The 27,321-nt window shown below is 45.4% G+C and overlaps 1 protein-coding gene across 3 annotated transcripts in view; it reads left to right on the forward strand.

Annotated features, from left to right (window-relative positions):
* Positions 1-27,321, forward strand: part of stk3 (serine/threonine kinase 3 (STE20 homolog, yeast)) — a 584,348-nt gene that overhangs the window by 415,657 nt on the left and 141,370 nt on the right. For all 3 annotated transcript variants that reach the window (XM_072468459.1, XM_072468457.1, XM_072468458.1), the window contains one exon: positions 7,525-7,714. In XM_072468459.1, coding sequence (XP_072324560.1) covers positions 7,525-7,714 — 190 coding nt within the window. The remainder of the gene's footprint in view (positions 1-7,524; positions 7,715-27,321) is intronic.

The following is a 27,321-nucleotide window of genomic DNA, read 5'->3' on the forward strand; positions in this document are numbered from 1 at the left end:
TTCATAAATCACTGATTAGCTTCTGCTGGAGTGTCCTGTCTAATTCTGGGCACCACGTTTTCAGAAGGGTGTCATCTCCTTAAGGTTGAAGGGGAGATTTAACAGAATGACTCCAGAGATGAGGACATTAGTTATGTGGAGAGCCTAGAGAAGCTGGGCTTGTTCACCTGAGAGCACAGAAAACTAAGTAGGGATTTAATAGACGTATTCAAAGTTATGAAGGGTCTTAGTAGAGTTGATGGGGCTAAACTGTTTCCATTGGCAATAGGGTTGGTAACTAGATGACACAGATTTTAAATAATTAACAAAAAAATCCAGGAGGGAAATGAATTTTTTTAATACAATAAATTTTTGATTTTGTATTGACTATTTGAAAGAGCAGTGGAAACAAATTCAATTTTGACTTTCAAAAGAGACTTGGATGTATAGTTGAAAAGATGGCAATGGGGACAGAGAAGGCGAACAAAAATAATTAGGTTGCCCTTTTGATATGTGACACCAACATGATAAGCAAAGTGGTATCCTTCGTGTGATTCGATGAGAATTGATTAAACTCCCCTCATTGGTTGATCCAATCCTGGAAGTCAAGTTTGGCAGCTTCTCATTTCAAAGAAAAATATTCTGCAGCTTCAACTCTTGGTGAATATAGATCCCTGCTTTTAGTTAAAGAACATAATCCCCTAAACAACACCCAGCTCTGCCTTCCATTTTAAGCAAATAATTCTGATCGAAATAAGTAAAGTTGAAAATATAATCACCGTGTAAGATGATTTTTCAGTATTTTCAGTAGATTTTCTGTTTTTGGTTTTATGTGGAAAATCTCACCATTTCAAGCCTCAAAAGGGGGAGAAGGATAAGATTGTTGGCCATGAAATGACCCAGTGGTTTATTGTTTTGCACTGAACAAAGAACAAAGAAATGTACAGCACAGCAACAGGCCCTTCGGCCCTCCAAGCCCGTGCCGACCATGCTGCCCGTCTAAACTAAAATCTTCTACACTTCCTCGGTCCGTATCCCTCTATTCCCATCCTAGTCATGTATTTGTCAAGATGCCCCTTTAACGTCACTATCGTCCCTGCTTCCACCACCTCCTCCGGTAGCGAGTTCCAGGCACCCACCTACCCTCTGTGTAAACAACTTGCCTCGTACATCTCCTCTAAACCTTGCCCCTTTCACCTTAAACCTATACCCCCTAGTAATTGACCCCTCTACCCTGGAAAAAGCCTCTGACTATCCACTCTGTCTATGCCCCTCATAATGTTTAGACCTGGCATGATGGTTGAATGTTTCACTGTAGCACGGGTTGTTTACGAAAGTTTCTCCGATGCAAGACTTTGACACATACACAGACATTCAGTTGATTATAGTTCTTTTCTGTTGGCCTTCTTCTAAGACCTTTTAGAATTGATTTATACATTTGAAAAAAATACATCTTAAAACATAATTCAGCTAAAGTAATTTGCCAACATTATAAACAATTTTTGCTGAAGAAACTTTGTTGCAGAACGATAAACATTGCTTAATTTGTTGACGGAACAGTGATAAATGAAAAATATTATGTACTTAGTTAAATTTAACCTGTGTAGACCAACAATAGTTTTTTGAGTAAAATTAATCAAAATCGTTAAAAAGAAGGTCCATTTTAAAGGCCCTGCAATTTTAAATGTTGAAAAATAAAAGCACCTGTGAATTTCATATGATATTGAATATTGCAATAGAGGTGAAGGCTAAAGAAGCAAACTTTACCGGGGAAGGGGTATCTGTCCCTTAATTGTTTTGCCAGATCAAATAGCATTTTGAATTGCGCCATACATGACATAATTAAATATTAACTTGTATGATTTATCAAATTGGACAGCTTGAATCATTGTGCATGTGTTAGATTGTAGATTGCTGTGCTATGCCCTGTTCAGGCATTTTATGGTGGGCTGTTGTCTCTCAATACATCACGTTCTTTCAGATTTAGAGTGTAACGCTGTTTTTACCTGCCTCTGAAGTTTTCTGTTTTTCATCTTTCAGATGGTTACATTTATATTTTGGAGTCTTTTCTGTCTTGCTTACTTTGAATTAGTTTCAGCCTTCGTGTGTTGGATAGCTGAAGTGTGGTGATATGCCTATGGGCCATATCATAGTTGGGTGGTGTGGGACTTCCAACCAGGAGGTGGCGGCGCAGACACACTATGTGGTCACAACACCAAGGTCATGTGATCTGGAACCAGTATATAAAGAGAGGCTCATCCGGCCATCAGAAGAACATGAGATAGAGGATAATAAATCGTACATATAACAGGTCAGCAGAAGGTGTAAGTTCCAGAGGAGTAGCAAGACTCCTTGATAACGTGCTCTATATCAGATTGCCATCCTACTGCACGAGACACAATAAAGGATCTTGGTTTGGACAGATCAAAGTGTTTGGTGAGTTCATTATAAAGTACAAGGGACCAAACACAACAGAAGGCAGTCAAAACATAAGAGGGCAGAATTGATCTCCAGAACTCCAAGCTCCTGCTACAGAACGCCTGCAGGTAATTGTGATGAGGTTTGTCCCCGGAGGGAGGAAGAGGAACGTGATGATGAATTACCCAGGGGTGCAATATTAGACTAAAGATTCAAATTGCACAAGCAGTTAAATTAGATGTTCTGGCATGTGGGTTTCCTGAGATTTAAGTGGAACATTTTGACTGCATCTTGCATAGATTACACCAATATTTTTCAACAATATTGAACACTACATCATTTCTATGGATCATGATCAGAAATATCTAAGCCAGCGGACATTCATTCCGAAAGTAGACTTTGTGTGTTACTGTCATGCCCAGAGAAGGCATATTCTATTCATAACTTTACTATGTTCCTGTCGGAGCTTCTGGAACTGTCTTTTATATTTTAAATTGGATTCTCACAAGATGGCAGCCAAGAATCAGGTGACCATTGCAATTTCAACCCAGACTAGCTCAAGTTGACAATAGTCCTGAATTAAATCACATTAGGTGGAGCCTGCTCATTTGAATGGACATGCCTAGATAGCACCCCTCAGTGGAATTCATATTCTTTGTGTTTTACTCCAGATGCAGAATCAATGAATTTCTCAACTCTATGGTCAGAATTCTTTGCGCCGATGGATAGGCTCTCTATCTTAATGAAAATGGCAGTGGAGGTTTGGATCTGGAGGTCCAGTACTTGGCCTCCACCATTTTTGCAGTTGGGGGGAGGAATGGGGGTGGCTTCTAATGCATATAACCGTGATTCACATAGACTGCACATTTTGAAGAGCAGCTGCCTCAGTCAGGTCTGATTTTGGCTAGTGGAAATGTCCAAAACGTGACTTGTGCACTTTAGACCTGAAATGGTCCAAAGATGTGCAGGTTAGGTGGATTGACCATACTAAAATTGCCCCTTAATGCCTAAAGAATAGGTGGGGTTATGGGAATAGGACAGGGGAATAAGCCGAGGTGGAGTACAGACTTGATGGGCCAAATGGCCTCTTTTTGCACTGTGGAGATTCTGTGATTCTAAGGAGAAGATATAAAACCGGAGTTCTTTGGAGAGTTAGGGTACCCTTTAGGAGAGGTAAAGTACACTTTGAGAGAGGGCATGTGCCCTTTGGGATTTCCATAAATAGACGTGAATGTGTGTAAAAAGAATATAAACCCATTAAAATTGTCAGGAGAACTGTCAAGAAATTTATATGTTCTGCCTTTTAAATATTAATTTTAAAAACTGCAGAGTTTTAAAAAAAGTGCTTGCTATTTGTTGTGGAGAAGTGGTGGCATAACGGCATTTTCATTAGACTAGTAACCCAAAGACCCATGGTAATTCTCTGGGACCCAGGTTCGAGTCTAATGGCGGATGGTGCAATTTGAAATCAGTAAGTTTAATAATAACCATGGAACCATTGTCGATTGTCGTAAAAACCCAGCTGGTTTGCTGATGTTCTTTAGGGAACAAAATCTCCCATCCTTACCTGATCTGGCCTACATGTGACTATGGATCCATAGCAATGTGGTTAACTTTCCAGTACACCCTGAAAAGGCCTGACAAGTCTCTCAATTCAAGGGCAATTAGGGAGGAGGAGCAATAAATGCTGGCCCAGCCAGCAATGCCCACATCCCATGAATGAATAAAAGCAAGGATACACTTGCCACAGAGGGAGTGCAGCAAAGGTTCACCAGACTGATTTCTGGGATGGCAAGATTGCGATATGAGGAGAGATTGGGCCTCTGGGCCTACATTCACTGGAATTTTGAAGAATGAGATGAGATCTAATTGAAACATATACAATTCTGACAATGCTGGACAGGCTGGATGCAGGGATGTTGTTTCCTCTGGCTGAAGGGTCTAGAACAAGGGAAGGGATCCCAGTCTCAGGATACGGACTAGGCTACATATGACTGAGTTGAGGAGAAATTTCTTCACTGGGAGGGTGGTGAATCGATGGAATGCTCTGCTACAGAAGGCTGTAGAGGCCAAGTCACCAAATATATTGGGGCTAGTTTAGCACAGGACAAAATCGCTGGCTTTGAAAGGAGACCAAGGCAGGCCAGCAGCACGGTTCAATTCCAGTACCAGCCTCCCTGAACAGGTGCTGGAATGTGGCGACTAGGGGCTTTTCACTAACTTCATTTGAAGCCTACTTCAAATAAGCGATTTTCATTTAATTTTTCATATCATATTTAAGAACAAAATAGATAGATTTCCAGACTCTGAAGGGATATGAGGAGAATGCAGGAATATAACAATAGGGCTAAATTGCCCTTAGTGTCCAAAAAGGTTAATTGGGGTTACTGGGTTAAGGGGATGGGGTGGAGGAGGTGTGTGCTTGAGTGGGGTGCTCTTTCCAAGGGCCGGTGCAGACTCGATGGGCCGAATGGCCTCCTTCTGCACTGTAAATTCTATGATTCTATTGAATAATAGGATGAAGGATCAACCATGATCATATTGACTGTCGGGGCATGTTCGAATGGCCGAATGGCCTACTCCTATTTTGTATATTTTGACATAATCCGAAGGATTATGATTACCTGATTCATGCTGCATGACTGATTGGACAATCTATCATTGGATTAGGGGCCTGTCTATTCACAGTTAGATTGATAATTTCAAGTGGTTATAAATTATTTGAATTGGGGCTTTGAATACAAATGCTCGTTTTCATAAGGGACTAAAGGAAGTTAAATATGCCTTTTATTTATCAATGACGGCGATTATCCGCTTGCATTGCGTCAGTTGCACAAGTAGTGGATGGAGGATTAATGGAAACATGTTGCATTGTTTTGACCTGCCGGGTCGGAGAATCGCTGGGGGCTGGCGTGAATCCCGCCCCCGCCGGTTGCCGAATTCTCCGGCACCGGAGATTTGGCGGGGGCGGGAATCGAGCCGCGCCGGTTGGCGGGCCCCCCCCCGGCGATTTACCAGGCCCGGATGCGCCGAAGTCCCGCTGCTGGAATGCCTGTCCCGCCGGCGTTGATTAAACCACCTCTCTTACCGGCTGGACAAGGTGGCGCAGGCGGGCTCCGGGGTCCCCGGTGGCCTGGCCCGCGATCGAGGCCCACCGATCCGCGGGCGGACCTGTGCCGTGGGGGCACTCTACCATGGCGGAGGCGGAAGAGACCCCCTGCACTGCGCATGGGCGGGGATGCCGTGAGCGGCCGCTAACGCTCCCGCGCATGCGCCGCCCGGCAAAGTCATTTCCGCGCCAGCTGGCGGGGCACCAAAGGCCTTTCCCGCCAGCTGGCGGGACGGAAATCAGTCCGGCGCGGGCCTAGCCCCTCAAGGTTAGGGCTTGGCCGCTAAAGATGCAGAGGATTCCGCACCTTTGAGGCGGCGCGATGCCGGACTGATTTGTGCCGTTTTTGGCGCCGGTCGGCGGACATCGCGTCGATTACGGAGAATTTCGCCCCTTATTCCCTCATACCGAGGGAATGTCTAGAACGGCGGCCATAGTGAAGGGTAAATTGGTGGATAAATGTGAAATAACTCACATGGACACATCAATGGACCTTCAAACTGCTGGATCAAGCGGAGCAGCTGCAACACCTACTTGCAAAGCAAGTACTTCAGGAGAACCTAAAGTGTATCCTCAGATGAAAAAAGAAACCAACTAGTTTAATTGTAATTGTAATGTCATTAAAAATGTCATACTGCCAAAATGAAACAATAAAAGGCTTTAAATACTAAAAATTTCATTTTTGGACTTGGGGAAGACCAGGACCTATCTCTCACCACCACCACCCTGTTAATTATTGAGGAGGGCGTGACTAAGCGTCATATCCGGTGTTGACTAGACATCATATCCGAGTCCAATGTACAATTCCCACATTACATCACATCCGGTTCCCACGATACGTCACTTCCTGCTCATATTGATGACGTAAGGTTGGCATGTCCCCAAGTAGGGGTTTGCACCAGGCGTTTAATGGAGCGCGATGCTCCCGGACTGCGGCACCTGACATAATCAGGTTCACTCCCTTGCTAGACGTGAGCCAGATGAGCATATTTAAATTAGCATATTTAGCCTATTCACCCGTGCATTATTTGACTCCAGGCCCCTTCACCACATGCATCCACACCCCCACGTTCTATCCCCAGCTCCTCCTTCCATTTTCCTCTACTGCTGCCTTCTCAGTTTCCAACAACCACCCATAAATATCCTCAAATTTCCGATCCCACCCGTTCGTTCAGAGTTAACAATCTATTCAGTATGGTATACCTCAGCCACTGAGGGAACGAGTTGCACACACTCCTGCACCTGTATGTACCTGAATTCAGTTCCCCTCGACAGCTGGTACTTCTCCTGCAATTCCTCCAGCCTTGCGATCCTCCCTCACACGGACAGATCCCTGACCCTCTCTCCCCCTTCCCTATGCCAACTGCTGAACATCGTGACTAACCCTGCTGGCATGAATCTATGAATCCTGCGTATTGGGGCCAGTACAGACATTCCACACTCCAAAATTCCACCTCAGATGGTTCCATACCTGGAGGGAAGACACCACGACCGGGCTAGTGGTGTACCTAACCGGGGAGAATGGGAATGGGCTCTCACCAGGGCCCTTAAGCACACTCTCACACAGGAGTTCTCTGCCACCTGTACCCATTCTGACTGCGCCCCCCAACCACTGCCACACCTTTTCCATATTTGGGAGCACAAACCGCCACCCACCCCTTCCCACCCCTCGCACTGGTCCCTCTGCAAAAAAAGCCCTTTCAGAGGGTTGGTGCAGACTCGTAGGGCCAAATGCCCTCCTTCTGCACTGTAGGCATTCTACGATTCTGTTATGATTCTATTTTCACCTGAATTTCTTGCTGATTGGGGGACAAACAGAAGTGTCATGTATTTTTGTTTCTTTTTCATGACTGCTAATTTGTGTGAAAGCAACATCACACAAAAGCTCTGTTTATGCAAAGTAATATGATTTACCTTTTTGATAAGCTCGTAGAAAAATACATTTCTACCCAGTTTCTGCTGACCTTCCACCAGAAAGCCCAGGCAACCTTGTTGTTAATGTTTTATGCATTCTGCAGGATGAAGATGAGGTGGATTCTTTTACCATGATGAAGACTAGTCATGCGGGCACAGGCACCATGAGGGCAACCAGTACCATGAGTGAAGGTGCTCAAACCATGATTGAACACAACAGCACCATGTTAGAGACAGACCTGGGGACCATGGTAATTAACAGCGATGAAGATGAAGAAGATGGAACAATGAAAAGTAAGAAACATGCATCTCCTTGAAGTAAGAAAGTGGAATTTTGCGAATTGTCATTTCTTTTCAACAATCTGCATTTACCTCGTTCCTTTCCCACCTCATAATACCCAAAAATAACTTCATAAAGGTGGAATGACAAAAAACAGGTTGCTCAGTCACAGGTAAAGATAGTTGGAGGGATGGGGCAAACATTTAGTAAAGAGGTGTGTTTTAAAGAGGTCCTGGACAATACTAAGGGAGGTGAGCAAAGTTTGGAAGACAATTCCAGAGGGTGGAGCCTCTGGAAGAGAATTCCAGACTCTGGAGCCTATGGAAGGGAATTCCAGAGTGTGGAGCCTATGGAAGGGAAATCCAGAGTGTGGAGCCTATGGAAGGCAATTCCAGAGTGTGGAGCCTATAGAAGGGAATTCCAGAGCATGGAGCCTATGGAAGGGAATTCCAGAGCGTGGAGCCTATGGAAGGGAATTCCAGACTCTTGAGCCTATGGAAGGGAATTCCAGAGTGTGGAGCCTATGGAAGGGAATTCCAGAGTGTGGAGCCTATGGAAGGGAATTCCAGAGTGTGGAGCCTGTGGAAGGGATTTGCAGTGTGGAGCCTATGGAAAGGAATTCCAGAGTGTGGAGCCTATGGAAGGGAATTCTAGAGTGTGGAGGCCATGGAAGGGATTTCCAGAGTATGGAGCCTATGGAAGGGATTTCCAGAGTGTGGAACCTATGGAAGGGAATTCCAGAGTGTGGAGCCTATGGAAGGGAATTCTAGAGTGTGGAGGCCATGGAAGGGATTTCCAGAGTATGGAGCCTATGGAAGGGATTTCCAGAGTGTGGAACTTATGGAAGGGAATTCCAGAGTGTGGAGGCTATGGAAGGGAATCCCAGAGTGTGGAGCCTATGGAAGGGAATTCCAGAGTATGGAGGCTATGGAAGGGAATTCCAGAGTATGGAGCCTATGGAAGGTTTTTCCAGAGTGTGGGGCCTATGGAAGGGAATTCCAGAGTGTGGAGTCTATGGAAGGGAATTCCAGAGTGTGGAGCCTATGGAAGGGAGTTCCAGAGTATGGAGCCTATGGAAGGGAATTCCAGAGTGTGGGCCTGTGGAAGGGATTTTGAGAATGTGGAGCCTATGGAAGGGATTTTCAGACTCTGGAGCCTATGGAAGGGATTTCCAGAGTATGGAGCTTATGGTGGAGAATTCCAGAGTATGGAGCTTATGGAAGGGAATTCCGGAGTGTGGAGCCTATGGAAGGGAATTCCAGAGTGTGGGCCTATGGAAGGGATTTTCACAATGTGGAGTCTATGGAAGGGATTTCCAGAGTATGGAGCCTATGGAAGGGAATTCCAGAGTGTGGAGCCTATGGAAGGGAATTCCAGTGTATGGAGCCTATGGAAGGGAATTCCAGAGTGTGGAACCTATGGAAGGGAATTCCAGAGTGTGGAGCCTGGCAACTGGAGGCCCAGCTACCAAGTAATGGGGCAAAGAGATTGCAAAATGTACAAGAGACCAATGGCAGATGAAAAGATAGTTTAAGTGGATTGTAATTCCAGATGTGGTTACTGAGGTATGGGAAAGACCGTTAAGAGTTTTAAATGCAAGGGGGGTAGCTTGAAATGTACAGCATTGGGAAACTGCCAGCCTGCCAGGTCAGGGAGGATAGAAATGATAGAGCGGAACTTTGTACAGGATTGGAGTGGGCAGCAGAGTTTTTGATAACTTTTACAGAGTGTGGGGGATTGGAGCCCAGCTGGGAGCATTCAAATCATCAAGACTGAAGCTGGGAGATGTTATGAGATGGTATCAGACTATTTTGATGGTGGTGAGGATATAGGGTCAGCAGCTTAACTCGGAATCAAATCGGACATTGATGTTCTGAGCAGTGTGGTTCCCCCAGAGGCAGAACCAGGAGGGAAATAGAGTCGGTGGTAAGGGTATGAAGTTTGTGACAGGACCTAAAGACGATGGCATTGATCTTCCAAACTTTTCCTTACGTTTAGTAAGGGCTCACGGTCAGTGAAGGAAGAGACTTCTCCCTGAGTGTGACAGAGACCGAGTGAGTATATTTGGGAATTCGATTCAAAGTGGGAATTTGGTGCATTTGAAGAAAGAGATGTTTTAGATAAGGTTTACTGCACAAGGTGAAGTGTGCTGAGGGGGGAGTTTGGTGAAGGGTGAGGAACAGGTGCTTTCTTTTCTTCTACTATTTTCCAGCCACCAGTATTTGATTTCCATCAGTAACTGGTATTTTTAGGAACAGCAAGTTTTCTCAGTATTGTAAGTACTATATAGCTTATGGCCAGTGCCAAAACTGATTGGGAGGTACAGGTTTTAGTATTATAAAATTAATTAGCAGTTATTAATTAATTAGCACATGTTGCAGATGGCAGGGCAGGTGAAATGCTGCAACTGCAGAATGTGGGAGCTTCTGGATATTGGTGTGATCCAGAACAAACACACCTGCAGTAAGTGTTTGCAGATGCAGGAACTTCGGCTCAAAGTTATTAAGCTGGAGGACGAGCTGAAGACACATCTGGAAGGGGAATGTTTTCTGGACACTTCAGTGCAGGAGGTGATCACACCCATTAGGATAGGGTCTTCTGACTTGGCCAGTGGCCAGGAATAAGAGGGCGTCACTGCAAGTGAGGCAGGTAAGGAGGACTCAGAGGGCAGGAGTGCTGGAGCCTCGATCTTTGCAACTGTCCAGGTATGAGGTTTTTTTCAGCTTTTATGTTTGAGAGTGGGGGCTGCAGGACTGGATGTGCAAACTGGCCATGGCACCATGGTACAGGAAGCCATTCAAGCGGAGGAAGTAACTAAGAATATAGGGGGCAGTATGGTCAGAGGGATTGACACTGTTCTCTGCAGCAAAGAGTGTGAGTCCAGATAGCTGTGGTGCCTGCCCAGTGACAGGGTTCCGGACATCTGCTTGGGACTGGAGAGGAACTTGCAATGGGAAGGGGAGGACCCAGCCGTCGTGGTCCATGTAGGTATCAACAATATATGCAGGACAAAGTAAGAGGTCTTAAGGAGTTTGGCAACAAATTAAGCAGAACATCAAGGTCATAATCTCTGAATTATCAACCACTGCAAAAAGGCATTGGGAAACTCAGATTAGGGAAATGAATGAGTTGTTCAAAGACTAGTGTTGGAGAAGTGGGACCTGGTTTGTGGGGCACTAGCACCTGGAAAGTGGGATCTATACCATTGGGATGGTCCACACGTATAAGACCAGAAGACATTGGAGCAGAATTAGGCCACTCGGCCCATTGAATCTGCTCCACCATTCAATCATGGCTGATATTGTTCTCACCCCCTTTCTCCTGCCTTCTCCCCATAACCCCTGATCCCCTTATTAATCAAGAATCTATCTTTCTCTGTCTTAAAGACACTCAGTGATTTGGCCTCCACAGCCTTCTGCGGCAAAGAGTTCCACAGATTCAGAACTCTCTGGCTAAAGAAATTCCTCCTCATCTCTGTTTTAAAGGATTGTCCCTTTAGCCTGAGATTGTGTCCTCGGGTTCATTTTTCCTACAAGTGGGAACATCCTCTCCACGTCCACTCTATCTAGGCTACTCCTCTCTCTGGATCTGTAAAGACTTAATGACCTACAAATGCTCGCATTCAAAGTATTGTCTTGCATCTTTGACTTTGTCTGTCTATATGTTTCTTGAACTTACCTCTTCATTCACCTGAGGAAGGAGCAGTGCTCCGAAAGCTAGTCATTTGAAACAAACCTGTTGGACTTTAACCTGGTGTTGTAAGACTTCTTACTGTGCTCACCCCAGTCCAATGCCAGCATCTCCACATTAAATAAGCTATAGCAGGGCACTTGGATAAGTTCAAGGTAATCAGGCAGTGTCAACATGATTTTGTGAAAGGGAAATCATGTTTAGCTAACTTATTGGACTTCTTTACAAAGTAACGTGTGCTGTGGATAGAGGGGAACCAGTGGATGTACTGTACTTAGATTTCCAGAAGACATTTGATAAAGTGGCACATCAAAAGTTATTGCGGAAAATAAAAGCTCATGGTATAGAGGGTGCCGTATTGACATGGATCGATGATAGCTTGGCTAACAGGAAGCAGAGAGTCAACATAAATAGGTTATTTTTCAGGTTGGCAAGATGTAATGAGTGCTGTGTATTGGTATCAGTGCTGGTACTTCAATCATTTATAATTTATAAAAATGACTTGGATGAAGAGAGTGAAGGTTTGTTTAATACAGACATGGGGAGTCCACAGCGAGTAACATAAGAAAAAAAGTTTTATTTGCACAAACGATATGTACGCTGCCCAGTAGATTCCTACCGGGTTCCTCTCTGGATGGTGCCTTACTGTCTGACCTTTTATACATGGGTAAATTGAAATACCCCACCCCTAGCGGGGGAGTTTGTATTCCGCAAAGAGCAAGGGGGAGACGAGCATTCCCACCCCTTAGGTTCCGTGCAGAATATTACTGTTTCGGTGCCAAATTTGCTGATGACACATAGATTGGTAGGAAAGTAAGTTGTGAACATGACATAGGGAGGCTTCACAAAGATACAGATATGTTAAGTGAGTGGGTAAAGACTTGGCAAATGGAGTGTAATGTGGGGAAATGTGAAATTGTCTATTTTAACATGAAGAATAAAAAAGCTGGTTGGCTTCCGGTGACGGCGGGCGGGAGGCAGCCGCACAATGGAGGGCTCCCATTCGGGAACGGCATTTTCGGGGCTTTAAGCCCGGTCCCAGTGTCCACGGAGGCGGCAAAAGCAGGGAGAAGGCACAGAGGAGGCACAGTGAAGGCACAGTAAAGAAAATGTCAAGGGTGAGCAAAAAAACGGCCGTAAAAAAAACAGCTGAAGGTCCCTCGGGAAGTGGAAAGGTCACCAAGGAAAATGGAGGCTGGAGCACCAGGGGAGGCCGCATTGCTTACGGCTGAAGAAATAACTAAGGTAATGGCTGCAGAATTCGAAAGGCAGTTTACAAAATACATGGAGACAATGAGGAAGGAGATGAGGGAGGTTTTGAGTGTGCTGGTGGAGGAGGCGATTTCCCCAGTGACGACGGCGGTGGCGAGCGCAGTGGCGGAGGTGCGAGAGCAAGGGGAGGCGCTGAAGGAAGTGGAGGAGACAGTATTGCAGCACGGTGATCAACTTACCTCGATGGGGAAGGAGATGCGGAAGGTGATGGAGGAAAAATGGAAGACCTGGAAAACAGATCCAGGCGACAGAATTTGAGGGTCGTGGGGCTGCCCGAAGGAGTTGAAGGACCAAAGCCGACTGAGTATTTTGCCGCGATGCTGGCAAAACTATTGGGGGAGGATCCCTCCCGATATGAACTGGATCGGGCTCATCGGTCGTGGAGGCCTGTACCAAAGGCGAGTGAGCCGCCAAGGGTAGTGACTCTGTGCTTCCGTAGGTACAATGTGAAGGAAAAGGTCCTGTGCTGGGCCAAGCAGAAGCTTGGTGCAGTGGGCTGGAGCTGGTATATGTGTATACCAGGACTTTACGGTGGAGCTGGCGAGGAGGCGGGCTGTCTTCAACCAGGTGAAGAGGGCACTGTACATTAGCAAGGTACAGTGTGGCATTGTATATCCAGCGAAGCTGAGGGTGACCTACAAGTTCAAAGACTTTTATTTTGGAACGGCGGAAGCAGCGGAGGAGTTTGCGAAGGCAGAAGGACTGTGGCAGAACTGACAAATTGAGAAATGACCATGTGCCGATGTAACCTCATGACTGTATTTTCTGCTTTTTTGTTTCACTGCGTGCGGGTGTATGGGCTAAAGGAGCCAATGTTGTATATATTTGGACAAGGGAAGTGATGGGACTTTCACACAAAATGAGGTCTTTTTGGGGTGCAGGTGGATATGCGGGGTTTGTGTGCTAAAAGGGGATTTCTGGGCTTTCCTAGGGCCGGGCAAGGGGGAAAGGGACCCGGGCGGGGGCCTCCACGCTGGCCGGTTTAAGCCGGCCAGTGAACGGGAGTGAGGTGGGGGGAGGGGCTGCGGCCATTGGAGCCTGGCAGAACAGGGTCCGAGTGGTCTAGCCGGGGTGGAAAGTTGGGGGGAAGGAACCGAGGTTGGGGGGAGGAGTTTTACAAGAGGCAGTGGACGGGAGGAGTTGGAGAGCGGGGGTGGGGGGTAGTTACAACTCTTGGGTATCATGTACGGTACTCTTTCAGAGGTTGGGTGGCGTTGAGTGTAAAGGGGGGGTCGGGGGGGGGGGGGGGGGGGGAGTGGACTCTGTAGGTTAATGGTGACCATGGGCGGTCCCAGACTCCTTTTTCTTTTTCTCCTTTGTTTTTTGTTTCCACCGTGGGAGGGTTTGTTTTATTGGATGCATATATTGAAAGGTGGGCCGTTGTTTGGGGTGGTGGGAGGATGGGGTCGTTGGTATTGTTAAGGGGAATGATTTTGTATTTGTTACTGTTTACTGTTTGTGGGTGGGGTGTAAATCTTGAAGGAAAATGTGAAAATGGAGAATAAAAAACATTTTTTTTTTTAAAAAGAAGAATAAAAAAGCTTATCTCAGTGTTGAAAGATTGCAGAGCTCTGAGATGCAGAGGGATCTCAGAGTATTACTGCATGCATCACAAAGGCTAGGGTGCAGGTAGAGCTGGCAATCAAGAAAGCTAACAGAATGTTAATGTTTATTACAAGGGAAATTGATTACAAAAGTAGGAAGGTTGCATTTCAGTTTTCAGAGCATTGGTGAGACCAGGGGCGGGATTCTCCGGTATCGGCGCGATGTCTGCCGACCGGTGCCAAAAACGGCGCGAATCAGTCCGGCATCGCGCCGCCCCAAAGGTGCGGAATTCTCCGCATCTTGAGCGGCCGAGCCCTCACCTTGAGGGGCTAGGCCCGCGCCGGACTGATTTCCGCCCCGCCAGCTGGCGAGAAAGGCCTTTGGTGCCCTGCCAGCTGGCGCAGAAATGACTTTGCCATGCGGCGCATGCGCGGGAGCGTCAGAGGCCGCCCACAGCATCCCCACGCATGCGCATTGGAGGGGGTCTCTTCCGCCTCCGCCATAGTGGAGACCTGGCGAAGGCAGAAGGAAAAGAGTGCCCCCATGGCACAGGCCCGCCCGCGGATCGGTGGGCCCCGATCGCGGGCCAGGCCACCGTGGGGGCACCCCCCGGGGCCAGATCGCCCCGCGCCCCCCCCCAGGACCCCGGAGCCCGCCCGCGCCGCCCTGTCCCGCCGGTAAGAGAGGTGGTTTGATTCTCGCCGGCGGGACAGGCATTCCAGCAGCGGGACTGCGGCCCATCGCGGCCGGAGAATCGGCGGGGGGCGGGGGCGGGGGGGGGGGGGGGGCGCCAACTGGCGCGGCGCGATTCCCACCCCCGCCGAATATCCGGTGCCGGAAAATTTGGCAACCGGCGAGGGCGGGATTCATGCCAGCCCCTGGGGATTCTCCGACCTGGCGGGGGGTCGGAGAATCCCATCCCACATCTGGAATACAGTGTACAGTATTGGTCACATAGAAACATACATAGAAAATAGAAGCATGAGGAGGCCATTCGGCCCTTCGGGCCTGCTCCGCCATTCATTATGATCATGGCTGATCATCAATTTCAGTATACTGATCCCGCCTTCCCCCCATATCCATTGATCCCTTTAGCCCCAATAGCTATACCTAATTCCTTCTTGAAATTACACATGTTGGCCTCAACTACTTTCTGTAGTAGTGAATTCTACAGATTCACCACTCTCTGGGTGAAAGAGTGATAGGACGGGGATTGGGCCGGTGTAGGGTGTTTTTTCAAATGGTCGTTGCAGACTCGATGGGCCGAATGGCCTCCTTCTGCACTGTAGGGATTCTATGGTCCCAATGCCCCTGGAATCTGAAACATTCCCTCTCACACCATCTTTTTAGCTAAGTGTTCATCCTATATATCCTGCTGTTTCTACTCTGTCTAGCACGTCACACTGCTGGCAATCCTGAGATTACGACATTTGAGGTCCTTCGAGTATGTTTCCTAACAATGTTTTTATTCTACTGGTTCTGGGCCAGAGGATTGCAAGTGATACGCATCGCCAAATTATAGCCTTGAAGAGAAGAAAGCTAATTTCACTTGGGGCTCTTTGACAGTTTATTAGTGTCATTGGTGATAGACAAGTGGCACTCCATTCATGTACCTTCTAATATAAAACTGACAATCTCCAATGCCATTGAATACCCCACATTTGTATGGTTCCAGTGAGTTGGCATCTCTTTAAGAGCTCTGAGCTGGATTTCATTGTAGTGATCTAGCACTTGGCCTTCAATGGGAGGTGTTGGATTGATAGCCAGGCAAAAGGTAAAAGGAAGAATAGAACATTCCAACTTAATTCTGGAAAAGTCTCAGCCAGGTCACAATTTAATTGTGAAATGTACTGGGAGAATTTCCAAGAATCACTTTCAAAACAGAGACCTCAATTTCTCTCGGCTGTATGTGTGGGGTTTGGCGTGGAGGATTGACCAAGTTCCCCATTAATGCCATTCCAATGACCACTGATTAAAAAGTATGTTGGTGGGTATGTGGATGCCCAGTGGGCTCCCTGTCATGTTCCTCTGAGTTTGAAACAGCCTGCCAACATTACTGTGCAGGCACATACATTGCTAATGAAGGTTGGCACTCATAGAGCCAACCATAGTCAGTATGTTTGAGGAAAAGTAGGGAGGAAATTTGTGTGAGGGAAAATAAACCATGACTTTTAATTGGCAATACGTTTTACAATAACAAATAACTCCTTGTGAAAGAAAGCTGGATCTTCAAGTAGTTTTATCCAGAACGAAAGTAGTTTACATAAGAAAATCTTAGCAAATTGTTTTGGAAAGGTTTCAGCTTGTAGAATATGCTGTTATCTTCTCTGAACTCAAATTAGCTTTCTTTGGACATGAGTTTTGAGCCACATTATTATGGGTTCCAATGGTCGCGATAGTAAGATGATATATTTCCATACGCAAGTTTATCTTCAGCCTTCACATCATTTAACTGAAGAAAATTGCAACTTGTCCAACAAAATGTAAGGCAAGCAGTCTGATAGCACAGAGACTGTGAAGAGGGTCACATATATGTAAGTTGTAGCTGTTATTGATGGCACTACTTCTTTTCAGATTTTTTTCTTTGCTGAAAATGGTGCACGTTAAAGAAAAATGTTAACGGCCCAGATTTTCCAGCGGCAGCAGTGGCAGAATTTGAGATGTTCGCTGCTGCTGTGCGTCAGCACCCCGAGGTGGCTCCGACCCATGCAGCGCCATGGTATTTAACCAGGAAATTGAAACTTCCGGTTGGCAGAGTTATGATGCCCAGGTCTCTCCAGGAATGTCTCCAACACTGGGCTTGGCAATAGATAATTGGGCTTGATGCCCGGAACCTATCCAGAAATTTACCTCCATTACTTCTGCTGTTAATAACAGGCATTAGACCTGGATTAACAGTGATTAACAGCAGGAGCTGTATTGGGAAGGCCTAAAAAAAATCTTAACATGAAGAGCTAACATCCCTCTCATTGTCACCGTTCCCCCAACCTCTTTTGAAACAATAGTCTTTGAAAAATTAGAAGTGGTTAAAAATTAAACCCTCAAAATCTTTTTTTTAAAAACTCACCATAACACTGCAAGCATTCTGACCTTGACAGGACTTACTTGAGCTGGTGACATCAAGGGGGGACATGGCCTCACTCCTCCTTTTCCTCGCCAGTCTTCCGCATGGATCCCTGCTTCTATTTTTTAAATATTCATTTATAGGTTGCGGGCATTGCAGGCTAGACTAAACGTCTATTGCCCACTCCTAGTTGCCCTTGGGAAGGTGGTAGTGAGCTACCTTCTTGAACCGCTGATTAAAAAGTATGTTTGTGATATATGGATGTCCAGTGGGCTCCCTGCAGTCGCTGAGGTGTAGGTACACCCACAATGCTGTTAGGGAGGGAGTTCAGGAATTTTCCCCAGCGACAGTGGAGGCGGGACCGGCCAATGTATTTCCAAGTCAGGGTGGTGAATGACTTGGAGGGGAACCTCCAGGTGGTGGGGTTCCCAGGTATCTGTTGCTCTTGTCCTTCTAGATGGTAGTGGTCATGGGTTTGGATGGTGTTGCCTAAGGACCCTTAGTGAGTTCCTGCAGTGCATCTTGTAGATGGTACACATGGCTGTCCCTGTTCATTGCTGGTGGAGGGCTTGAATGTTTGTGGAAGGGATAGTAATCAAGCAGGCTGCTTTGTCGAGCTTCTTGTATGTTGTTGGAGCTGCTCTCATCCAGGCAAGTGGACAGTATTCCATCACACTGCTGACTTGTCCTTTGTAGGTGGTGGACAGGCTTTGGGGAACCAGGAGGTGACTTATTCGCCGCAGGATTCTTAGCCTTTGACCTTCTCTGGTAGGCACAGTATTTATATGGCTAGTCCAGTTCAGTTTTGAGTCAGTTTTGATCCTGGGGGATTTAGCAATGGTAATATCATTGAATTTCAAGGGCTGATCGTTACATCATCTCTTGGTAGAGATGGACATTGCCTAGCACATGTGTGTCGCGAATGTAACTTGCCACTTATCAGCCAAGCCTGGATAGTGCCCTCGTTTGGGACAAGAAGTCCTCGCTGCAACGGTTCAAAAAAAAGGTAGCGTGCACTTTTAATCCACTGTGGCATCACCATTGACAACAAGATCTGACCCACAATTGTGTCAGTAATGGAAACTGAAACAAAAACGGAAAATGGTGAAAGTACACAGTAGGTCAGCAGTGATTTGTAGACATGTTTTGGGTGTGGACCCTTTGCCATTATTCAGTTCTGAAGAAACATAGACTTATCTATTCCCTCCAAGGATGCTGACTGCCTGCTGTGTTTTTCCAGCATTTTTGCTTTTTGTTGCAGTTAAGAAGTGCATTTTGTTTTGTGCCTTTTGTGATGTCCCAACATGCTGCACAAATGTAATGTTGTGCTTCCAGCAAATAAAATAGCTGTCCTCTTTTGGGCTTGTTGCAGCAAGATAGTAAAACTTCTTCAAACATTTTTCAAACTTAACTTTTTTTGTAACTTCAGCTTTTGCTGCTCTTGTTGTGGAGCAGATGTATATCCTTTACAGCTATTTTGGACAAATGATTGACTGAAGCAACTTCTTCCTATACTCAGTATGAAATGTGATTTGATCACTGCAATGATGATTGAAGATAATTTGGAACAGACACATCAATGATCATGGGCCAACACTTGCAGATTGAAACATGGATCGGCCATCATGTGCAACACCCGTGATGGATGCGGATCACCATATTTATCAATGTTTACGTTTTTGGCATGAACTGATGCTCTTGGGTATGCAGCTGGTGTGTAACTGAAAATCATTTATCCAATTCTGTCAGTTCTGGTATTTCCCTTTCAAACATTTCTGTAGAATATATTTCATATTGATTGTTGTTTCCATGCTTTGCTGCTTTGATATAGAATTCATTCTGGGCAGTTTAACTTAGGTTGCCATGTAATGTTTGATTAGATCTCATAGCATCTTAGAATGGTTTCAGCATTGAAGGAGATAATTTGGCCTATCAAGTCCGTACCAGCACTCTGCAAGAATAATTTAGTAGTTCCTCTTCCTGTGCTTTTTTCCCTGCGTCGCAGCAATTTTTATTCTCTTTTGAAAACACAAATGAATCTGCCTCCACCACATTCTCAGGCAGTGCACACCAGATCCTAACCACTTGCTGTGTAAAAAGCTTTTTCCTCATACCTTTGGTTATTTTGCCCTCTGTTTCTCAACCCTTCTGCCAATAGGAACAGCTCTGTACTCTGTCCAGATCCCTCATGAACACACATCAAATCTCCTTTTAATTTTCATTGAGGAGAACAACCTCAACAGCTCCAACATGTCCATGTAATTCTTCCCTGGAACCATTCTCATAAAACCTTTCTGCACCTTGTGAAACGCCTTCAAGACACAACACTCCAGTAGGGGCCAGACCATTATCTTGTAAAGATTCATCATAACTTACTTGCTTTTGTCTTCTATGTCACTGGGTGGGATTTACCAGCTGTTCACGCCGGTGAGAAATTGCGGTCCCACGCCGGCGCACGGGTTTTCCGGCAACGAGGGATGCAGTCAACGGGAAATCCCGTTGACAATGGCGGGACCGGTGGGTCCTCCGCCGCCGCAAAACACGCGACGGGTATGGCTGGTAAATCCCGCCCACTATTTGTAAAGCACAGGATCCCTTAATCACTTTTTAACCACTTTCCGAACCAGCCCTGCCACCCTCAATGTTTTGTGCAAATGTACCCCAGCTCTCTCTCTCTGTTCCTGTACCCCTTTTAGAGTTGCACCCTTCAGTTTACATTGCCTTTCCTTGTTATTCCTGCCAAAATGTTTTACTTCACACTCCTCTGTATCCAATTTCATCTACGTGTGTTCGCTCATTCCACCAACTTTTCTAAGTTCTCCATCACTTAATATGCCTCCTCACTGTGCACTGTATTTCCAAGTTTCCTGACATCCGCAGATTTTGAAATTGTGTCCTGTACGGTACATCCAAGCTCTGACAGTTACAAACTTAATTGAGGAAGGTCCCATCAACAGCAAAAACAACAGCCTATAACGAACGCCATCTTGTCATCTCAGAACACTGGTTTTCCGGCAACGAGGGATGCAGTCAACGGGAAATCCCGTTGACAATGGCGGTTTACTGGTCTGATTAGTAAGTTTGCAGACGACACAAAGGTTGGTGGAATTGCGGATAGCGATGAGGACTGTCTGAGGATACAGCAGGATTTAGATTGTCTGGAGACTTGGGCGGAGAGATGGCAGATGGAGTTTAATCCGGACAAATGTGAGGTAATGCATTTTGGAAGGGCTAATGCAGGTAGGGAATACACAGTGAATGGTAGAACCCTCAAGAGTATTGAAAGTCAAAGAGATCTAGGAGTACAGGTCCACAGGTCATTGAAAGGGGCAACACAGGTGGAGAAGGTAGTCAAGAAGGCATACGGCATGCTTGCCTTCATTGGCCGGGGCATTGAGTATAAGAATTGGCAAGTCATGTTGCAGCTGTATAGAACCTTAGTTAGGCCACACTTGGAGTATAGTGTTCAATTCTGGTCGCCACACTACCAGAAGGATGTGGAGGCTTTAGAGAGGGTGCAGAAGAGATTTACCAGAATGTTGCCTGGTATGGAGGGCATAAGATATGAGGAGCGATTGAATAAATCGGTTTGTTCTCACTGGAACGAAGGAGGTTGAGGGGCGACCTGATAGAGGTATACAAAATTATGAGGGGCATAGACAGAGTGGATAGTCAGAGGCTTTTCCCCAGGGTAGAGGAGTCAATTACTAGGGGGCATAGGTTTAAGGTGAGAGGGGCAAGGTTTAGAGTAGATGTACGAGGCAAGTTTTTTACGCAGAGGGTAGTGGGTGCCTGGAACTCACTACCGGAGGAGGTAGTGGAAGCAGGGACGATAGGGACATTTAAGGGGCATCTTGACAAATATATGAATAGGATGGGAATAGAAGGATACGGACCCAGGAATTGTAGAAGATTGTAGTTTAGTCGGGCAGTATGGTCGGCACGGGCTTGGAGGGCCGAAGGGCCTGTTCCTGTGCTGTACATTTCTTTGTTCTTTGTTCTTTGTAACACATTAGAAGATTGCTCCATTATTTTCTCTCTTTTCAGAGTGGCAGCCTACACAACTTATTTGTTATTTTCTGCCATAAATTGGGTAGAATCTTTGAAGCTATATTGTAGTGCAGCTATGATATTTGACTGAAAAGGTTGATCGATCTATTGACCTCGGTCTTTCAATCAGCGTTTAATGTAAGCACTAATTAATTAATACATATTGGTTAATCTTGGAAGTTAAAGTGAGAGGAACTGGAAAGTCTGGCCTCTTGTGTTTGGTGTTTGCTAAATGCTTTAATAGGGGCTGGTTTAGCACAGGGCTAAAGAGTTGGCTTTTAAAGCAGACCAAGGCAGCACGGTTCAATTCCCGTACCAGCCTCCCCGAACAGGTGCCGGAATGTGGCGACGAGGGAATGAAGTCTATTTGTGACAATAAGCGATTTTCATTTCATTTCCACTGATGCAGTTTGTGCAAAAGTGCATAATTTTTCCAAATCAGTGCAGGCCATTTCCCACAGTAAAGACCAAACTTATTAATTCTGTACTTTAAATACAGTAATTGTTACTCTTTTAGAAAGTACTAAAAGTGACCTGTGCAAACACTGAAACGTGAAGTCTTTAATCATTGCTGATAGAGTGCCACCCACTGGAGATTCACTCTAGTGCAACATGATTATTAACAAGTAAAAATCAAATCATCCCTCCCTTTTAGTGATCATCAGAGAGCAATGTCTTGTCATCTGGAAAGTTCATCTTGTGGAGCTCTTTTCTTTTGTGTTCCTAAACCGTACATTATGGGGGGAATTTTATGGGGCCTGCAAGAGCAGGGAATGTGGCAGGTGGGTGACTGAATTAGACAGGAGCTGAGATTTTACTTTCCCAACTCCGGGTTCAAATTTAGAGATTATGTCAATGGCAGGTTGGGTAACGCGACGTCCTTTGGCGGGTTCTTACTTGTTATACATTTGCAGATCATGGGTACTCAATTTATTAAAATACTATGTAATTATCTCCTATCTTCATGAGAATATCATGGCACCCATTCATTTAAAGATGGTGCGCAGTCAACTTGGTGCAGTTGTGTCTGAAGTCAGCAGTTTTCCTGGTTTTGCTCTATGGCACAAAGGAGGAGAGCCGGAGAATAGCAGCTTGTCTGGAGGCTTGGGACTGGAAAGGATGAGTCAGTGTTGAGACGGGGTGCAGAGTAGAATCAGGGATACAGAAGAGTGAAAGAGGGAACCGAGGGAGGATCGGGGGTGTGTCGAGGGTGTGAAAGAGTGAATTGAGGAGGGCCTGCCTTGCTGGTTGTGGTGGGGGGTGGTGGGAACAGACAAGGTAAGGAAATGAGGGACCTAAAGGGCGATGTCAGGACTAATCCCTTGTGGATCTATCTCGGGGTATTAGGTGGCAGAGTCCTTGTTGTGCTTTGAGTTCACCTACAACATTTCAGTTATGCCTGCTGAAAGTGACCTTGGACAACGTCCTTTGTGAAGAATAACAAAAGGGAGAGCCAGCTGAGCCGGCAAGTTCAGATCCAAAGAGCGGTGAGTGACACTGAACATGAACATTCAGTAAAGAGTGAACACAAAAACACAGCATCATTCCTTCCACAATAAAGAAATGTCACTAACTTGTAGTCATCGGTGCCTGCCCACCTTGAGGTTTGCCAGAACATTGGCTCTCTGACTAAGCTCATCTTCCAACAAATTACAATGATACACACAGGAATTAAGTTAAACTGCAAAGTAATGTGAAATATTGATGGGTGAAATTGAAATCTGAAAGGCACCCATACCACCTTTGTTCTCTCAATAAATCTTATGTTAATGACATGATGGAGAGGGCCCCCCCTCCCTCCCCCTCCCTCCCCACCCCTCCTCCCCACCGTTTTATAGCAAATCTGTATCCGCTGCATTGTCAGCTGACAGCAGGTTTCACCACTGAAATGTTTCCCTGCCATGTGATCGCACGTGTCTCCCCTTGTACACTGCCAGCACTTTAACTTGCATGGCAACCAGGAAAAAGCAAGAGAGCAGATGTGGTACTCACGTCCCATTCCACTGTTGGGAATAGCTCACCAAGATTAAACTTCCATCCAGTGTTTGCACTAAAGGAGGCTTGGTAGAAACCAAACTACGGTCTGGGATAGGACAGACCACATTTAAGGCAAAATACACTGTTTCGAAAGAGAGCTCATTCACCATAAGATTTGTGTAATTTACTATATATTGAGACACCTTGTGCTGGAATATTTTTTTACCAAACTTGAGAGTTTGTTTTTGCGATGGGTTCAGTTTTGCAAATGTTCATTATTTAGCAGTGAAAGGTTTGAGTTCATTCAGAAATAGATTTCAGCGTTTTTAAAAACTCAGTCACACGATGTTGGCGTGGCTAGATAGGCTAGCATTTGTTGTCCATCTCTGCCATTGAGATTCCTATCATCCAATGATTGGGAAGATTCTTAAACTTAGACTCATTTGGTCCAGACATATTTTGTTTCTGTATGATGCATTTAATTTTCACTGGATATTTCCATTGAACTTCACATTTTAAAATAAATTTAGAGTACCCAATTCATTTTTTTTCCAATTAACGGGCAATTTTGTGTGGCCAATCCACCTACCCTGCACATTGGATGCTGGGACAGTGAGTAAATTTAAGGAGGCGTTTGACAGATTTTTAATTAGTAATGGGTTGCAGGGTTAAGGAGAACGGGCAGGATAGTGGAGTTGAGGTCACGATGAGATCAGCCATGATCATGATCAACAGTAGAGCAGGCTCGAGTAGCTAAATCGCCTACTCCTGCTCCTAGGTCTTAAGTTTTTAGGTTCTAAGAAAGAACTATTCTGTCTAATTTCATTTTTGAGCCCAGGAGGTAACAGCCCGTTCTCCTTAACCCTTCAACCCATTACTAATTAAAAATCTGTCAAACTCCTCCTTAAATTTACTCACTGTCCCAGCATCCATGTAGGTGGATTGGCCACACAAAATTGCCCGTTAATTGGAAAAAAAATGAATTGGGTACTCTAAATTTATAAATTTGAACCTGGGACCTCGGCGCTGTGAGGCAGCAATGCTAACCACTACGCGACCGTGCTACCCTGAACTTCACATTTTTAAGCATGGTGGGAGGTGACCCTTGAACAAAAATAAGTAACAGACATTGTATTAGAAACACCTAAATTAAGATCACATGTACCAAAATTGTGGTTGGGAAATGTATAATTGTGAGAACCTGTGTTTTTTAAGACAATAAGATCATAAGATATCGAAGTAGAATGAGGCCATTCGGCCCATTAAGTCTGCTCCGCCATTCGATCATGGCTGATATGTTCCTCATCCCCATTCTCCTGCCTTCTCCCCATAGCCCCTGATCCCCTCATTAATCAAGAAATCCATTCTTAATCAAGAATACCAGATTTGTGCTTGAGGTGCTGTTACCTCCTGGGCTACAGCCCAAGAGCTCAAAAATGAAATTAGACAGAATAGTTCTTTCTTAGAACCTAAGAACTTAAGACCTAGGAGCAGGAGTAGGCGATTTAGCTACTTGAGCCTGCTCTACTGTTCAATATGATCATGGCTGATCTCATCGTGACCTCAACTCCACTATCCTGCCCGTTCTCCTTAGCCCTTCAACCCATTACTAATTCAAAATCTGTCAAACTCCTCCTTAAATTTACTCACTGTCCCAGCATCCACTGCACTCTGTGGTAGTGAATTCCACAGATTCACAACCCTTTGGGAGAAGTAATTTCTCCTCATCTCTGTTTTAAATTCGCTACCCCTTATCCTGAGACTATGACCTCATTCTAGAATGCCCCACAAGAGAAATCATCTGCTCCACGTCTACTTTATTCGTACCTTTTATTATCTTGCATACCTCAATTTGATGTCCCCTCATTCTTCTAAATTCCAGAGATTATAGGCCTAAACTATTTAATCTCTCTTCATAGGACAAACCCCTTATAAGACCATAAGACATAGGAGCAGAATTAGGCCACTCGGCCTATTGAGTCTGCTCTGCTATTCAATCATGGCTGATATTTTTCTCATCCCCATTCTCCTGCCTTCTCCCCATAACCCCTGATCCCCTTAATAATCAAGAACCTATCTATCTCTGTCTTAAAGACACTCGGTGATTTGGCCTCCACAGCCTTCTGCGGCAAAGTGTTCCACAGATTCACCACCCTCTGGCTGAAGAAATTCCTCCTCATCTCTGTTTTAAAGGACGTCCCTTTAGTCTGAGATTGAGTCCTCTGCTTCTAGTTTTTCCAACAAGTGGAAACATCCTCTCCACGTCCTCTCTATCCAGGCCACGCAGTATCCTGTAAATTTCAATAAGATCCCCCCCATCCTTCTAAACTCCAATGAGTACAGACCCAGAGTCCTCAACTGTTCCTCATGCGACAAGCTCTTCGTTCCAGGGATCATTCTTGTGAACCTCCTCTGTACCCTTTCCAAGGCCAGCACATCTTTCTTAGATACGGTGCCCAGAACTGCTCACAATACTCCAAATGGGGTCTGACCAGAGCCTTATATAGCCTCAGAAGCACATCCCTGGTCTTGTATTCTAGCCCTCTCGACATGCATGGTAACACTGCATTTGCCTTCCTAACTGCCGACCGAACCAGCACGTTAACCTTAAGAGAATCGTGAACAAGGACTCCCAAGTCTCTTTGTGCTTCTGATTTCCTAAGCATCTTCCCATTTAGAAAATAATCTATGCCTTCATTTCTCCTTCCAAAGTGCATAACCTAACACTTTCCACATTATATTCCATCTGCCACTTCTTTGTCCACTCTCCTAGCCTGTCCAAGTCCTTCTGCAGCCCGCCTGGTTCCTCAATACTACCTGTCCCTCTACAGATCTTTGTATCATCTGCAAACTTAGCAACAGTGCCTTCAGTTCCTTCTTCCAGAACATTAATGTATTTTTGAAAAGTTGTGACTCCAGCACCGACCCCTGAGTCACACCACTAGTCATCGGCTGCCATCCTGAAAAAGACCCCTTTATCCCCACACTCTGCCTTGTGCCAGTCAGCCAATCCTCTATCTTATCTCTGGAATCAGTCTAGTGAACCTCCCCTGAACGGCCTCCAATGCCACTTCATATTTCCTCAAATAAGGGGACCAAAACTGTGCACAATACTCCTGGTGCAGTCTCACCAATGCCTTGTACAGTTGCAATACCACTTCCTTACCTTTATACTCTATTCTTTTAGCTATAAATGACATTCCATTCGCTTTCTTTATTACCTGTTGTACCTGCATGCTAGTTTTCTGTGACTCATGCACAAGGACACCCAGATCCCGCTGCACTGAAGCACCCCAAAGTCTTTCCCTATTTAGTTGATAATTTGCCTTTCCATCTTTCCGACCAAATTGGATGCCCTCACACTTATCCAAGTTGAACTCCCATCTGCCACTTTGGCCCACTCATCTAATCTTTCTATATCAATTTGTAAGGTTCTTTTATTCCTCATTGCACCTTACTGTCCCACCTATTTTAGTGTCATCTGCAAATTTGGCTATAGAACCTTCTATCCCTGTATCCAAGTCGTTAATATGGATTGAAAATAGCTGGGACCCAAGGACCAAACTCTATGGCACCTCACTAGTTACATCTTGCCATCCAGAAAAAGACCTATTTATCTCGACTCTCTGCCTTCTGTCCGTCAGCCAGTCTTCTATCCAAGCTAATAAATTAGCCCTAATCTCATGGGACTTTACCTTGTGTATTAACCTTCTGTGCGGCACCTTCTCAATCATCTTATGAAAATCCAGATACACTATATCTACAGGACCTCCATTGTCCAGTTGGCTTGTTAGATCTTCGAAGAACTCCAGCAAATTGGTCAAACACGATTTACCCTTCAAAAAACCATGCTGACCCTGATGGATTGGGTTTCGACTTTCCAAACGTCCTAATATTACTTCCTTAATAATGGATTCTAACAATTTCCCTACAACAGATGTCAAACTAACTGATCTGTAATATCCTACATTCTGCCTCCCTCCCTTTTTGAATAAGGGTGTTACATTGGCATTTTTCCAATAC

This window comes from Scyliorhinus torazame, chromosome 11 (genome assembly GCF_047496885.1).
Source record: "Scyliorhinus torazame isolate Kashiwa2021f chromosome 11, sScyTor2.1, whole genome shotgun sequence".
In the NCBI taxonomy this organism is placed as follows: Eukaryota; Metazoa; Chordata; class Chondrichthyes; order Carcharhiniformes; family Scyliorhinidae; genus Scyliorhinus; species Scyliorhinus torazame.